The 15,088-nt window shown below is 39.6% G+C and overlaps 1 protein-coding gene across 2 annotated transcripts; it reads left to right on the top strand.

The window, feature by feature from the left end:
• The first annotated feature begins 767 nt into the window (after window positions 1-767).
• Window positions 768-14,624, top strand: arhgef33 (Rho guanine nucleotide exchange factor (GEF) 33). Of its 2 annotated transcripts, none has more exons than XM_014329192.2 (17): window positions 768-1,008; window positions 3,757-3,800; window positions 5,432-5,596; window positions 5,946-6,064; window positions 6,261-6,406; window positions 6,508-6,570; window positions 7,041-7,167; window positions 7,691-7,823; window positions 9,885-9,992; window positions 10,389-10,481; window positions 10,752-10,900; window positions 11,007-11,096; window positions 11,411-11,589; window positions 12,533-12,993; window positions 13,085-13,309; window positions 13,482-13,621; window positions 13,775-14,624. In XM_014329192.2, the coding sequence occupies exons 1-17, from the start codon at window positions 957-959 to the stop codon at window positions 13,902-13,904; spliced, it is 2,424 nt and encodes an 807-aa protein (XP_014184678.1). In that variant the 5' UTR covers window positions 768-956; the 3' UTR covers window positions 13,905-14,624. The 2 variants fall into 2 exon arrangements, with proteins under 2 accessions (XP_014184678.1, XP_014184677.1); XM_014329191.2 differs by having other exon boundaries at window positions 6,258-6,406.
• The last annotated feature ends 464 nt before the right edge of the window (window positions 14,625-15,088 follow it).

Here is a 15,088-nt window from a genome sequence, read left to right as displayed (position 1 = left end):
GATAGATAGATAGATAGATAGATAGATAGATAGATAGATAGATAGATAGATAGATAGATAGATAGATAGATAGATAGATAGATAGATAGAATCTTTTTTACAAATCAGGTTAAAACTGTAAAATTGGTAAATTGTTGACATAAAAAAATTATTATGCAAAACCTTAACCTCATCAACAACTGTTTAACTTCCAAGTACAACATTTGTTCACCTCATATTTAGCATCATTATATTATATATATATTATACATAAATATATAAAGGTCACTGTCCAGAAGAGCACAGTCCTAGGAACAGCAAAGATATTGCGCAGGACCCTCAAGCTCCCAGGCCTCACTGTTTTGTGAGCCAAAAAGCCCCTCAAGGGTTGGTTGAGACCAAAATGGAGCTAAAAATCAAGTGAATAAAAGATATACTGTAGCATACTTTTAGGTTTAAAGCTTTTGCCCTCCCCCTAAGTGGTCTTTTAAAAAAGGAGTAGAAAAGACACTTTATTAGAACTGGCCTAGAGTGAGACCATATATTGCATGAGACTACAACACTACTTCCAGCACCTATATGCACCACAACAACTGGAATGTCCATTTCAGGCGTTCTCTGTTCAGTGCAGCTGTGTAAACCATCCTCATTAGCAACCAGTCACGCCTCCTTAAATCTAATGAGTTGGCTACAGTATGTGACTTTATGATGAACAAATGTCTCTCTCTCTCTCTCCTCCTGATCTTTCCCCTCCATCCTTCCACTCTCTGGAGACAAGGACCTTTTTGTACGAAAGCGAAATCATAGGACTCACATGCTTTGGACAAGAGAAAGTGAACGATCACAGCGAGAGATAGGGTTGCTCAGAAGAGAGGGAGGCAGAGAAGCAGAGTGAGGTCATTCAGAGCTGGAAAAGGGACTTCAGAACTGGACAGCTGTGAAGTACACTGGACCAGACTGGCCAGGATTATCTGAACATGGAGAGTGAGAAAACAGAAACAGAGGAGAAGACAGAGGGGAAGTCAGAAGGTAAAATGAGCATTTAAAAAACTTCTGAAGAGATGTTTCAGACAAGTATTTGCAGCTAATATGCATAATATTCAGTTTATTCTTACTTTCAAAAACCAAATGTTTAGTCTTTGTCTAGAAACTGCTACTTACAGCTTGTCAAAATTCAAGATATCCTCTTTATTATGTGTGTTTTCAGACCAGCAGGTTAATATACTAAATTTATGGGGACATATAAAAGAATAAGGAGTAAAGTTAGTAAAGTTTTTCTTTTTCTTTTTTTTCTAATAAGACAAGGCAAAACCAAAAAGAATATTTTTGGCAGTTCAAAATGATTTTTTTTTCTTGCATATATCAGATTTTCTTCTTTTTTTTCATCATTCCTTTACATTTCATTCAGTCCTGAAATATTTACTGGGCTGTGATACCAAAATTTGCATAACCAGCCACAAAGTTACTTTGCCCTTTTTGTACCAGCTGCATCTGCAAAGACCATAAAATGTATGATACAGGGATAAAAACCAATGAGCAGCAGTAGTGTTGTAAAACAAACCTTAAACATAAAGCCTGGTGAACACATATAAATAACATTATGATATTTTTGTAAAATGCTTAATTTTTAAGTATTTAATATGGGTATTAAACAGGGATTATTTAGTTATTTTAATTTATTTTAACAGTACATCAAGATTGTGACCTACAAAAATAATTTTAATTATCCTTCATTTAATTCAAGCAGGGTCAAGAACCTTAGAAGGGTTTACCTAAATGGGATGTGGATGATTTTAATGTTATCAATTACTCCTGCTTGTTTCCTGTTTTCACAAGCCAAAATGTCTGCTGTTTCACATCAACGCTAAAGTACACCAAACGCAGCTTTGACCTTTTTGTCCTGATTGTTGGTTATCAGCTGAACGCAAGCTGTGATTTAGGTTTGTTTGGAGAACAAAGCCAGCGTGTATGAGATGAACTAAACATGCAGTCCAATGCTATACCAAAAATATGTCTCACTATCCAGACAGTTGTTGCTACTTGTTACCAAATGAGACATACAGTGCAGAAGCAACATCAAAATGTCACAAAATCCTTTTGGTTTCCTGATGGCAATAAATTTAAATATTTTTTGCATCTTCTGTTGAGGTCACTCTGGGACAGATGTTGATGTAACATGTTGACGTCAACTTTTTTGGCCTGAAACAGCTGAAGCCAAAATCACAAACTCAAAATGCCAGAGGAAATTTGACAGAGAGTCTTCATTGTGGGACACATTCCTTGTTTTGCTCTTTCACGGATGAGAAGTGTTACTCATATTGTGCTCGTGCTCCTCATCATTTATGCATGATGATATATGTAAAACGTGTTTCGTATGACCCCGTGCAGTTTTGACAGTAGCCTCGACCTGTGACATTTTCGCAACAGACACAAGCATTGTACTTTTCTATAACCATCAACTGTGCCCAAATGCATGAAATATTTGCCATGAACCACACTGCAATGTTTTTGTTTTTTTACCTTTAACATAGGAAATGCAGACACGCTGAACGGTGAATGATATAAATTCACACACTAAGTCTGAAGCTGCCGTGATGCTGAAAGCAATTTGCAGCAATGTGGTGATCACCAAGCGACTACAGATGAAAAGATGCTGGTGATGTGAAGTGAGCATGGCTCGTGATAGACTTCAAGACCAGCAATGTGACTACCAATGAGAGTGAGGAATACTATTGATTGACATATGGCATGGTAGTCAAGCTCTTAAGCTGTCGCCACACTGGAAGCAATTTGCTTGTCGTGCATTGCTTTACAGTCGACCGTGTGCAGAGGTTTCAGATTACCCGTTACCTAGGTAACCTTCTAATATATTTACTACCACATTATGTCAATCAAGGGTATCCTGTTCTCTTATTGGTAGTAATTCGCTTGCCTTGAACAGAGCCCTTGAGTAAGTGAATGCTATTAGAAAAAAGGTCCATTGGAGTGAATGGACCTTGTTGAATCCTGCCCACTTTGCATCACCAGCAGTTACTTTCCCTGTAATTGGTTGAAGTTGCCACATGTGGATACAACTTTAGGTTACACTGGGGTTGATGAAAAGAGTTTAATGCAGACATTAATGACTTTAATCACACGACAGAGAAAGCTCACGGCGCAGGCCTTTTTAAACTTTATTTGAGTGGGTTGAAATTCATTTGACGTTTACAGTTTGTTGAAATTACATGATCACAATTCTCTGTAATTCAGAGCATTTAACAGTTACGCCGAATTTTATGATTCAAGACCAAACGTGAAACTCACTGAACTTTTTGGAGTCAGATAATATGAGGAGCAACTTTTCTTGTATATAAAAATATATTAAAAGTTTGTTATTTTATAGAATATCATCTGTGTAATTTATATTTATTCTACTTTTATTTTTGAGATGCATGAACCAAACCTGTTTTCTGTGGTCTTTTGTCCTGAATAAGTGTGATAAATAATCTGTTAGCGATGCCAATTATCGATGATGTAACAAATAGAAATTCTTTGAACTCAATCTTACATGATGTGTTAAATGTCTGAGAAAGAAAAGGTAAATAAACTGTTAATTTACATGTGGTGGGAAAAAAGGGGTTTTCTTGTGGCAACCTCTTTCATGCCTTTTCCATACTTGCTTAACAAACAAACAAACGCTTAACAGTGGATTTGTCTGTGGATTCAATCAACATTTTCACAGAAATTTAGCAGATGTTGTGTGGACACCACACTCAGCTTTTCATGTTTTCTCCTTAGATACAGAGGGAAATGTTGAAGAAGCTAGCCAGGGGATTTCTCAGGTAATCAAGAACTTTTAAACACTTCACACTTCATATTTATTTGTTTATGCCTCATAATGGGTGAGCTAAAAAAACATGAACAATCCCAGCTTTATTATCAAATCAGAACAAGCTCATTTAGACAAGTTACCAATAAATTACATAATATTTGGTTTATGACTTAAATTGTCTATTAACAACCGAGCCTTTCTGTCACTATTTATCAGAAGACGCAACAAGATGTTTCTTTAAATAGTAAAACTTTTATATATATATATTTTTTTTTACATTTTTAATACATTTTGTGTTGGTGACTTTGAGCAAACGCTGTGCTCTTTCTAGAGTAGATTTTGCTCAAGATATCAACATAACCAGTGCTGGCATTCTGTGCCTCACCCTTTTTAAATTTAAGAATATTTGATTGGTTTTATTTTATGATGAAGTGAAACAAAGAGCAAGAAGAGTGAGTTATCCAATGTTGGACTCTGCAGACAAATAACCCAAATCAGAAGACAACATATTGCCCGAGATAGTGAAGCATTTTCATCACAATGAGTATGGACTACCAAAAGTGAACAGAGCACACAAGAAAAATGCTGTTTACAAAGTTTTAAAATAAAGTTTCGGCTCTTTTAAATTTGCACCAGGTCTCATCACATTTTAACAAAAGCTCTTATTTACTCACAGAGGATGTGAAAGTTTAAAACTTGACTTATGATTAAGATATTTTTCAAACCCTTGTGGAATATTTTATAGTACAGGACTCACTTGTACAGTATAAGAATTCAGTCTCCAAATTGAGTTCACTTTAGCACATTATGCTCTCTTAAGTATTATTTAAATAACACTCTTATTCAGATTAACTAAACTCAATATTGGCAACTGATACGAGTAAATACTAAGATCTATGCATTGCAGTAGATGCAGATGCTTCTATGAATCATTATTTAGCCACTCCTTAGAGCTGTAGCCTCCAGGTGTATAGACGCATAGTCAGCTATTACACAGGAATAAGAGCAATAAGGCAAACAGGACAGATGGTCTATTGAGTTTCCTGCTTGATGCCTTTCACATGACCAAGAGAAAAAGAAAAGCAAGAGAGCGATGGAAAGATAGGACAAGAGAGAGCTGCAAAACCCATGTAATGTTCCCATGAGCTGATTCAGTTATGCCCGTGAAGTAAATTCAATCAGCTATGCATGAGAAAACTGAGAATGGAAGAGCAGAGAAAAAACAAAGCAAGATAAAGATTTCTCTATGTATGGAATGTAATCAGGGAAAGGTTAACATAATGATAAGGGTTTAAAAGACAGCACAAAACAAGTCAAAATGCACCAAAAGCACAAAGAATCAAGTGTAACAAAGTTGGAGCAAATTGGCAAAATAGAAGTTAAAAAATGGAGCTTAAAATATAGCACAAATGAAATAATGTCTAAACTGTCTGGTTAAAGAAATGAAAAATGGATTCAACCTACAAATACCTTCAGGTAAATAATCAGATGGATCAAATCAGAGAACTTAGAGAAGCATCGATACCGAGCTCCTTCTCATTTGTATAACTTTGAATCCCTCAGTTGTTTCTCTTTTAATTTGACACACCCTTAAGCACACTGGTGAAAACATTACATGTTAAACTGCTCCTTGTGATGCAGCTGTGGGGTCTGGTGGTTGAGCTGCGCGAGGGGCTCCAGGCGGCACTGGGGGAGCTGTGCGAGCTGCGTCAAAAGGACCACGGTTTGGAAGAGAAGCTGCAGGCCCATCAGACTGATGTGGATGATAAGATAATGGGCCTCAAGAACACGCTCAACACATTTAAGGTGCTGGAGAAGCTAGACAGTAAAAACACACACATACACAGTCTACTCTTGGTGTGGCCTCTGAAACATAATTTAGAACATCTGACTTGGACTCTGTTGAACTGTAAACTAATTTAATTAGGCAGGAAGGCAACTCTTTCAGACTCTCACACTTCTTTTCAACAGGCAGTTCAACGTGGACTATGTTGCTAATATTTTTTTAATGTGCATGCATACGAGAAATTCTCTCTTTTGGATTTGAATCCCAAATTCTCCCCTTAAAATCTGACCCTGGTACTTCCCATTTCAGCATAGTGACTTTCCCAGTCTACCAAAGTAAAACTACTGGCACCTTTTAATCTTCTTGCAGGAGGAGCTGAATGTGGCGTTGTTCCACATCAGGGACATTTCCAGCAGACAAAGAGATGTTCAGAAGAGGATAGAACTGCTGCACTCAGAAAACAAAGAAATGATGTCAGTTCCACACAGGTAGGGCTGCAACATTTTGAAAAAGGTGCTAGTTTTAATAAATGTACACGCATATAAAAATTATTCACAGTAATTATTCAATCATCCCACTCAGCTCCCTAATGGTGACCCAAAAAGTTCAACTTTCATATGTAACTTTGTCAAATAAGCGCTCTTTTTAATTCTCCTTCACCTGTGCTGATCGGGCCACTAGCAGAAAGAGCTCCAAGGCTGATGTGCTGACAGCATCCAGTGATGAACACATCTGTGTGCCCAGCCAATCAGAGCTCAGTGGTATTCAGCACTTTTTCCCCAATACGCAGAGCAGCGGGTCACCGCCGAGGAGCACCACGTCGACTCAGAGTGAGTCTGTGTATTTCAACATTTACTATGCAAAGAGTGTAAGCGAGAAAATGACCGGCTCGTAGAGGCAGTTTGCTCATACTAGTGTTTGTGTGTTACAGCCTCCACGTCTGAGCAGGACCAGCAAAGATCTTGTCCTGAGACCAATAGTCAGACTGAAATAAGTAAGAAATACACCTGTTTCTGCTGATAAACATACTACTGCGGGTAGTCCACATATCTATGCACGAACCCACTAAACCACAGTCTCTTTTTACATCCTGAATCATGCATTACTTGGTAGTCAGAGGAAGTTTAAAGGCAGAAGTAGGTGGATTTTACCACCTCCAGACAGAACTATGGGTAGGAGTTTCACCACTCTTTTTAATTTAAGCAAAACTCAATATATAAATATAATTGTTAAAATGGGATTTTAGTCAACATACATGACCATATAAAAAGGTGTTTTAACCAGCTTTTGCCTTATGTTTGATGGCAGGTTTTATAACAGGTGCATATTACAAAAAATATTATACACAGGTAGTAAAGGCCAGCCAGTAAGCCTGGCCCCCTTTGCAGTTGTCTGTCTTTTATGGTTATAGAATAATCCTCTTTATTCTCAGAGTTTAAAGAAGATTGTGTTCTGTATGTGCAGATAAAAGACAGAGAGCAGCCTTGGAGCTGCTGGAGTCTGAGAGAGTTTACGTGTCCCACCTTTCTCTGCTTCTGAAGGCAAACATCTCCTTTAACGGATCAGAAGCCCTCACTTCCAAAGACAAACGGTAAAGCCTGCTGACACCCTAACATGGCTCGATTCAGACTGATAATTGAAGAAAAAGACATGTAAAGCAGTTTTTTGGAAAGAAGAAATGTCCCAGCCACCACTAACCCCTACCTGATACACACACAGAGACACACAAATCAACACTCGCAAGAATATATTCCTGATCTAATTTGAGTGCTTGCAGTGAAGGGTGAACAGGAAATAAACAAATTAAATAAAGGCACATTGTAAACACCAGAGAAGACACTCTGTTAAAGAGACTCCACACAGCTTGTTAATGCAATCACTGCTTAGCTTCAGCACACGTGCTCCCAATGACTGAAAGCGCCAGTGAAATGGTGCCATCGCTGAACTGGGTCAAATGTTATTTGTGAATGATTGCATTTGTTTTAAATTGCTTATCCTGCTGTCAGATGTCTGCCACACAAGATGGCACACTAATTGACACAAATGCAAGTTTTCTCACGTTTTGTAGGAATGTTGATGTTTATAACATCTGCTGCCTTTTGTTCTACTTTTAGTCCATTTCCCAGCTCTTTGAGGTTTCTGATCCAGCAGCACCTTGAGCTACTTCATACTCTTCAAGAACGTGTGCTCAAATGCCAGTGGCAAGGCATAATGGGAGATATATTCATGAGGCTTACAAGTAAAGAGGTAAACACAGAATGAGAGCGCAAAACGAAATGTGGATATTGTCCTTTTTGATGTGAGCACCATCTACTGGTAAATAAAATGAAAGTTTTTGAATTCTTAACATCTTTTAAACCAGCAGGCAGTGAACGCTACATATGCACTCCCTCCATTTTTCTAATAAGGTGTTGATTCAGTATCAGTTATCTGAATCTATCTTTCATGGACTTCCTTTTCAGCTTTCTTAGCCTGCACAGTTTGTTTTTCTATACTATGTTTGAAATAATATAAGAATCTTTTAAGTGTATTTAGGCATTTAGAATTGGTCAAGACCTGCAGAAGTTCAAAGAAAGCATCAGACTGGGAAAAAAGGTGATTTATGTGACTTTGTATATAGTATAGTTGTTGGTGCCAGACAGACTGGTCTGAGTATTTCACAAACTCCTGATCTGCTATGATTTTCCAACACAATCATCTCTAGGGTTTAGAGAAAATATCCAGTGAGCAGCAGTTCTCTGGGTGAAAATGCCGTGTTGATGTCAGAGGTCAGAGGAGAATGGCCAGACTGCTTTGAGTTGATAAGAAGGATATACTAACTTGTTACAATCAAGTTATGTGTCTCTGAATGCACAACATATCAAACTTTGAAACAGCAGATGAATATATAGTGGTGGTCTGTCGGTTGAGAATTGGAAAATAAGGCTACAATTCACATGAGAATACCAAAAACAGACAATAGAAGCCTGGAAAAACATTGCCTGGTGTGACGAGTGTCATGGCTGTGTGCCGGCAGGCAGGAAAAAGGACCCAATATGCAGACTCCTGGAGGAAGAACTTAAACTCAAAAGTCCACTGCTTTATTGCAGGTAAATGTCAAAAACAGAACAAAACTAGGAGGGCTGGAAACTGGACTGGAAACTAAACACACAGGGCAGAATGAGGATACGACGTGACACTAAGCACGGGGAACACGGGGCTTAAATACAAAAGGCAGTAACACAAAAATGAGACACACAAGGCGAGCACGGCTGGGAGCAATCAAGCCTGACGAGACGGAGGGACACAAAAGAGAATACAATGACCTGAGACACTGACCTTCAAAATAAAACAGGAAACAGACTGGCACAGAACTAAACCCATACTAAACACTAGAAATCAAACCACAAAGAAATTATACAATAATAATACACAAAACGCTGGCTCACTGACCCAGGACCGTCACAGTGAGTCTCAATTGCTGCTGTTTCATTTGGATGCAGGATCAGAATTTTTGGTGAACAATATATATACATGGATCCATCCTTCCTTGTATCAACTGTTCAGGCTGTTGGTAGTCTGGTAATAGTGTGGGGGATATTTGCTTGGCATGCCTTGGGCGATTTAGAACCAGCTGAGAACTGTTGCTGACCATGTCCACCCTTTTATGACCAATGCACCCCCCCCTCCCCAACCTCTGTGCTGCTATCATCCACTGTCTTCCTGCTACTTTCAGACCAATAAGCATTCTCCAACAGCCCAAGCAGGGAAAACCTCTGCAACAATTTCAGCTGAGAACAGTCAGATCTGCCATCCTGCACAGTGGTTTTCCTCACAGAGGTTTCCTTGCATCCATCCTCCAGTGGGACTGGCAGTCCTATTAGGATCATCTTCTTTCCTTTGTCAGAATATTGTCAGGTGGAAGTATAGTTTATTCCCCAGGTCCACCTTCATATGCCATACCTGTGCAGTCTGCAGGAGGGTGCTGTTGATCTTCTTGGAGGAGAGTGTTTTTTCTCCCTGCTAGATGAACTGGATTTATGGGATGGGTGTCCCACGAGTCTGATGCTTTTTCAGTTCATCCTTCTCCAAGGTGTCTGCCAGTGCTCTAAAGACTTGGCTGTACTCCCATCTGTAGCTTCCCTGTACAGTCTTGCATCCCCACGAGTGTGTCTCAGCATGACTCTCCTTCAGCACTCTGTCATCCCAGATTGATAGTGCAGGGAAGTGTTTTGTGCACTAAATGGAGGTAGAGAGAAATGCAGAAGGTCTCCAGTGTATATAAAGAGCATGCAAACTTAGGCAGTATATCTCTCCTTCTTCCTCCAGAGTGATTTCTTGGATTTTTATGTGTCCTACCTGAAGGAGCTTCCAGACTGTCTGTCAGTTGTCAACATGCTGGCCACCAGCTCCATGAAGTCTTCGGCCTTGCTTGAGGTAACAGAAAAATGTGAAATATGACAGGTTTTGATGTTAAATTTAAAAGCACAGAATGTAACATGACGGGGCAGAGCAGGGAGGACAGGATGAAAAAGAATACCAGCATACTTCTAAAAACAAAAAAAATCCGGAAACTTACAGCTCATATCACCAAAGAAACGCCAGCATATCTGTCGATTTCTGATTTAACTCTCAGATACTCTCAGAATTGCTTGAGTGGAGGTAACTTAAGTATCTGGAAGCCCTGTCAAGTTTCATTTCAAGCCTTGTTTTATATAAAAGCTTCAGACAAATGACGAAATTCACAGTCCTTACACCTGCTGTGTTTTTCCCTTTGATGCTGATTGGTCCATCTGTGCTGCATTGTGCTTGACTGTGTGGTGCTGCTATCAGAGTGACATAACAGGTGATGAATCCAAACCCTCCCTCTACACTCTGCTGCTTCAGCCAGTTCAGAGGATCCCTGAGTACCTGCTGCTTTTACAGGTTGGATCAACACCACTGCCAGAATTGTCCTTATATGTTCATATCCTGCAACACACAAACTTGATACAAATACGATACTCTGAAACCATGCAGAAAAAGGTTATCAGTAAAAACAGAAACAGAAATAAAACGACAATTAACAACTCAGTATTATTACGACTGAAGATTAAATCTGATGTATGAATATTTAAATTGTCTATCTGTGTGTGTGTGTGTGTGTGTGTGTGTGTGTGTGTGTGTGTGTGTGTGTGTGTGTGTGTGTGTGTGTAGGGACTACTTAGGCAGACTGATGCAGAGCATCCAGACTACTATCTGCTGCTGGTGTGCATACAGCAGTTCAGGGCTTTTACTACACAGTACCACCTCCTCCTCCAGCACAATCAGGAGCTTCTGCTGCTCAACCGCAAGGAGGTGAAGAGGTCAGGATTACCATCTTTCGAAAAATATCAACTTTAAAACAAACATTAAACAAAACATTTTCAGTGTGAAGGAGCTTAATGTTCTCTGTGCTGTGCACCCCTGCAGGTCTACCATGAAACAGCTGTTAAAGACAGTAGAGAGTGGGATTCAAGCCAGCAACACTGGCTCACCGTACCCTTGCAGCAGTGCAATGCTGTGAGTATTCAGTTTACCGGACATTTAATGTAGTGTTTACATGACTCAGACATTTCTGTTAGACATTAATAAATGAATAAGAGTTAAAGATAAGTAGATTATTCCTGGAAAGCAACAGACACACAGCCCTGATAGATAAATGCTTAATATTTGTTATTGCTTTCTCATTTAAAAAATATAGATATAAAAGCAGTTACATACTCGCCATGTTTTCCTACCAGTCCAGTAACCTTTCAGTATTTCTTGATTACTTCTGTAAAAAGCTGTCGGGTGCTGCTGTAAACGAAGTTTATTTTTTCGTTTCTTCACTGCAGGGAACATGCCAACCAGGTGAGGCGCAGAAAGCAGTGTCTCCTGGAACAGATTCAGTCGCACCGTTTCCAAGATTGGGACCGAGACCAAGAAACTGAAACTCATTGCTATGATGCAGAGTGGCCCTCCCGCCTCCCTTTCTTCAGCCATGAACTGGACTCACGGAACCACAAACCAACAGGTCAGTAAAATAGTTCAATAAGAGGAGATCATTAGAAGGAACTGAGCGTGATTTAACGAAATAAAGAATTCCCAGCAGAATGGAAAAGGGCAGGACCCCCCCAGAGTGTAGATGCTGGCGGTAATGAAGATAAGTTGGGGGCTTTGGTGAGGTGGAAATGGGGAGGAGGTGGATTGCACAAAGGAGACTGCAAGAGAGACTGAAAGTTGAGCATTGCAATTTAAAGGCTGATTGAAGAAGAGAAACAGAAAGATGATTGGACTAGAGCAATGATAGTGGCATGGAGTTTTACAGCGTGGGAAAGTTGATGTTTCAAGTTCAATTTGTTCTCTCCCAGCATTCAAATGCAGCCCTTTGGAGCAGGAATTAACACCTTTCCTTTTAGACATCGTCAGACAACACTTCACACTTCATCATGAACTTTTTTTAAAAAGTGTAGCTTCAAAACGTCAGCACACAGGGCCACTACAAAGGATGTTTATCGCACAGGATGCTCTGGTGTCAGCATGCCAACCGACTGGCTTACCACTGTGCACATTTTGAATAAGAAGTACCAATTTCATCAAAAAACCGAGTCAAGTAAAATTAGAATCCAGGGCACAATTGAGTTAAACTCATCGGTATCTATCTGATGTCCCAGGTCAACTTTTACATTATATAGTTTTAAATCCATTGTTTGTGGCTTGATTGGGGCTTGATGGCTTGATGATTATTTTTTTTAACCACATCCTCTTTAAGAAAACCTAAATACAAAACCAAAGCAGTATTTGGGCATCTCCTATCACAGTATTTTATTCAGCGTCAGACAGATGATTCCCCAGAGTAATTTTATTTTTGGGACATGATGAAAATATCCCAAACTTCCCTTTTCCCCAACTTGTCATTTTGGTTCTTATTTTACATCAGTCAACAATTCAGTTTTTTGTTGTTTTTTTGCTTTCAGGTCTTGGCAGCATCCCAGAAAGTGAGCCCTCTGAGAGGTCAATGTTGTGCCAGCATCATCTGCCTCCCAGACCTGCAGAGTTCCGCCAGGTTCAGCCGGGATCTGCTCTGGCAGATGCCCTCGGAGAGTTTCTCCTTCCTCCAGATCCCCCTGGGCTGGAGAACCTCTATGAAGAAGATGGAGGCTCTTTCCATGACACCTCTATGTTGGACCGCTGTTCTTCTGCCTCTTCTGATTCCTCCATTGACATTGCCTTTGTGAAGTGCCCAAAAGCCCCCCCAGCGTCACATCACGGAATAGCAACAAATGTGTCGACTACCCGCGATGTTTTTGGCAACATAGGAAGCCAAGGGAATGGTTATAGCAAACTGCCTAACCGTGGTTGTGTCTCTCCAGACGAAGCTGTTCTTATGCGTCGCAATCAGCATCGCCCCCTTCAGGCCAGCCAACGTAAGAGCAAGGTGAGTTTATTTGTAAGAGATATATAAAAATATTGAAGAATCATTTTTGTAGATGTTCATAATCGACATGTATGCCATCTCTGCTGTTAAGTCACTGAATGGGCTGCAAATGGAGAACACAGTGAGTGGTCTGGACAGTGGACCTCTATCAGACCATCTCCAAAGGGTGGGATTGGGCAGCCATGCCAAACTGGAGCGCCAGAGCAGTAAAGGCAGCAAAGGAAGTTCTACCCCCTCCCGTAAGGTCCAGACCCCCTTGGCGAACAGAGCGGACAGTGACAAGCAGAGCCCTGATCTTCATGGACTGCTCAGCATAGTGGGTTTCAGCAAACATCTATTATTAAAGAACTATTATCATGTCTGTACAGGAATTGCCTGTTACATTTTAACATTAAAACCACAGAACCTGACAACATGAAAATCATATTTTTTGTATTATTTCTTAATTTTCTTGGTAAATACTGAAATATTGTTTTCAACCACATCAGGACACAGGAATCCAGTCATGGGGCGATGAGTCCAAGTGGAGGAGTGGGACGGAGGACAGTAACCACACCCCCTTCAGCGAGAGGAGTCGCAAAGACAAAGGAGGCTTTAGGAGCTCTTTCAAGAAACTGTTCAAGAAAAAGTAAGAAAGATAGTGTAGCATCATGGAGTTAGACACATGGCTGGCTTGGCACTGCAGTTTCTTTAACTTGAAGAAACAAAGATGCCAAAAAGAAGGCAAGATTGAAAGGAAAAACATGTATTCAATTTAAACCCTTTTCTTTCCTCCTAACAGAACTAGTGATGAGAAAAAGGAGAAAGGAGGTGAGAAGACACCAGAAAGTCAAAATAATGGTGAATATGAGTCACCGGGGAAAAACCCCAAACTGGTCCAGCTGGAGATGAACCGCGGCACAGCTGTATGAGCACTGCTCTGCAAACAGGCACTGTGACACATGAACAAAGATGCTGTATAATACATGCATGTACATCATACATATATACTAATGAGAGAAAATCGAGGCTGTTTTTCCTTTCTTTAAAACTTATAGACGCTGTATAAACACTGTACAGATATAAGCAACTGATTTATGTTTCAATTACAAAATCCTTCACACTGAGGGAAATATGATGCGGTTATACAGTAAACATTGAGCTCTTTTGCTAATATTCAGTGTTATTATGTTAAGCTGTAGAGCGAAAGACTAGCAAAAAGACAGGCAGTAAACAACATAAATTAAACAGGACTCCATGGTTAAAAACAATATAATTTTGTGTCAGTTAACATTAGATGTGTGATGAATGGTGCCCCACACTGTAAAAAGTCTCACTCCATTTCTTTCCTCTATAACATGTTCCTTTTTCTTTTCCACCCTGACAAAAACGTTGTATCGCACAGTTTCACTCCAGCTCATCTTACTTTCTTTCAGTCTTCTTAATGATTTTAAGCAATACCCAGAATTACATTGTTGCATATACTCAGGAGAACAAATACTAAGCAGGTAAAATCTGTGTATGTTTGTTCGTGATTAAACATTTTGCTGAAAGACAGTAATGTACATTTTTGTCATTGTGATGATTATTTCTATGAATTGTTTTGTGAAGAAAGACGAATGTCAGAATTTTGAATAAAGGTCCAGACTGTATAATTTGTGGAATCTGGTTCTCTTCCCCTAATTTTTTAAGTACTAAGATTAAAACACTCAGTCTGAAAACAGAGTAATATCACTCCCAACTTTCTACAACAGTTGGACAATCTCAAACTACGAAGACAAACTTTGGTGACACTAAAAACTAAATACATCCCACGATTCACTATTGCCACCTTTCCAGCAATAATTCTGAAACTTTATTCTTCAGCCATAATGTAGACGTTTTGCTGCTGTGCTTGAGGTAACTGGGCCTCATTTACTAATTTACAGCTTGTATGCACAAACCTGCGTGTACAGGCCGCTTACAAAATAATTTCTTGGCACCATTTCGTAAATTTTTCTTTTACTGCAGTAAATGTCTTACACGGTCCTTGCCCTCCACCCGTTTTCTCCTTGTCAGGTTGTTTTTCACATTAACCATTGAATATCAGACACTATTATTTAACTTCTACAGTCAG

This window comes from Haplochromis burtoni, unplaced genomic scaffold, assembly GCF_018398535.1.
Source record: "Haplochromis burtoni strain Fernald_Lab_line unplaced genomic scaffold, NCSU_Asbu1 Contig_518, whole genome shotgun sequence".
Taxonomy (NCBI): Eukaryota; Metazoa; Chordata; class Actinopteri; order Cichliformes; family Cichlidae; genus Haplochromis; species Haplochromis burtoni.
Note: the sequence above shows the minus strand (reverse complement) of the source record. Positions and strands in the feature narration are given on the sequence as shown.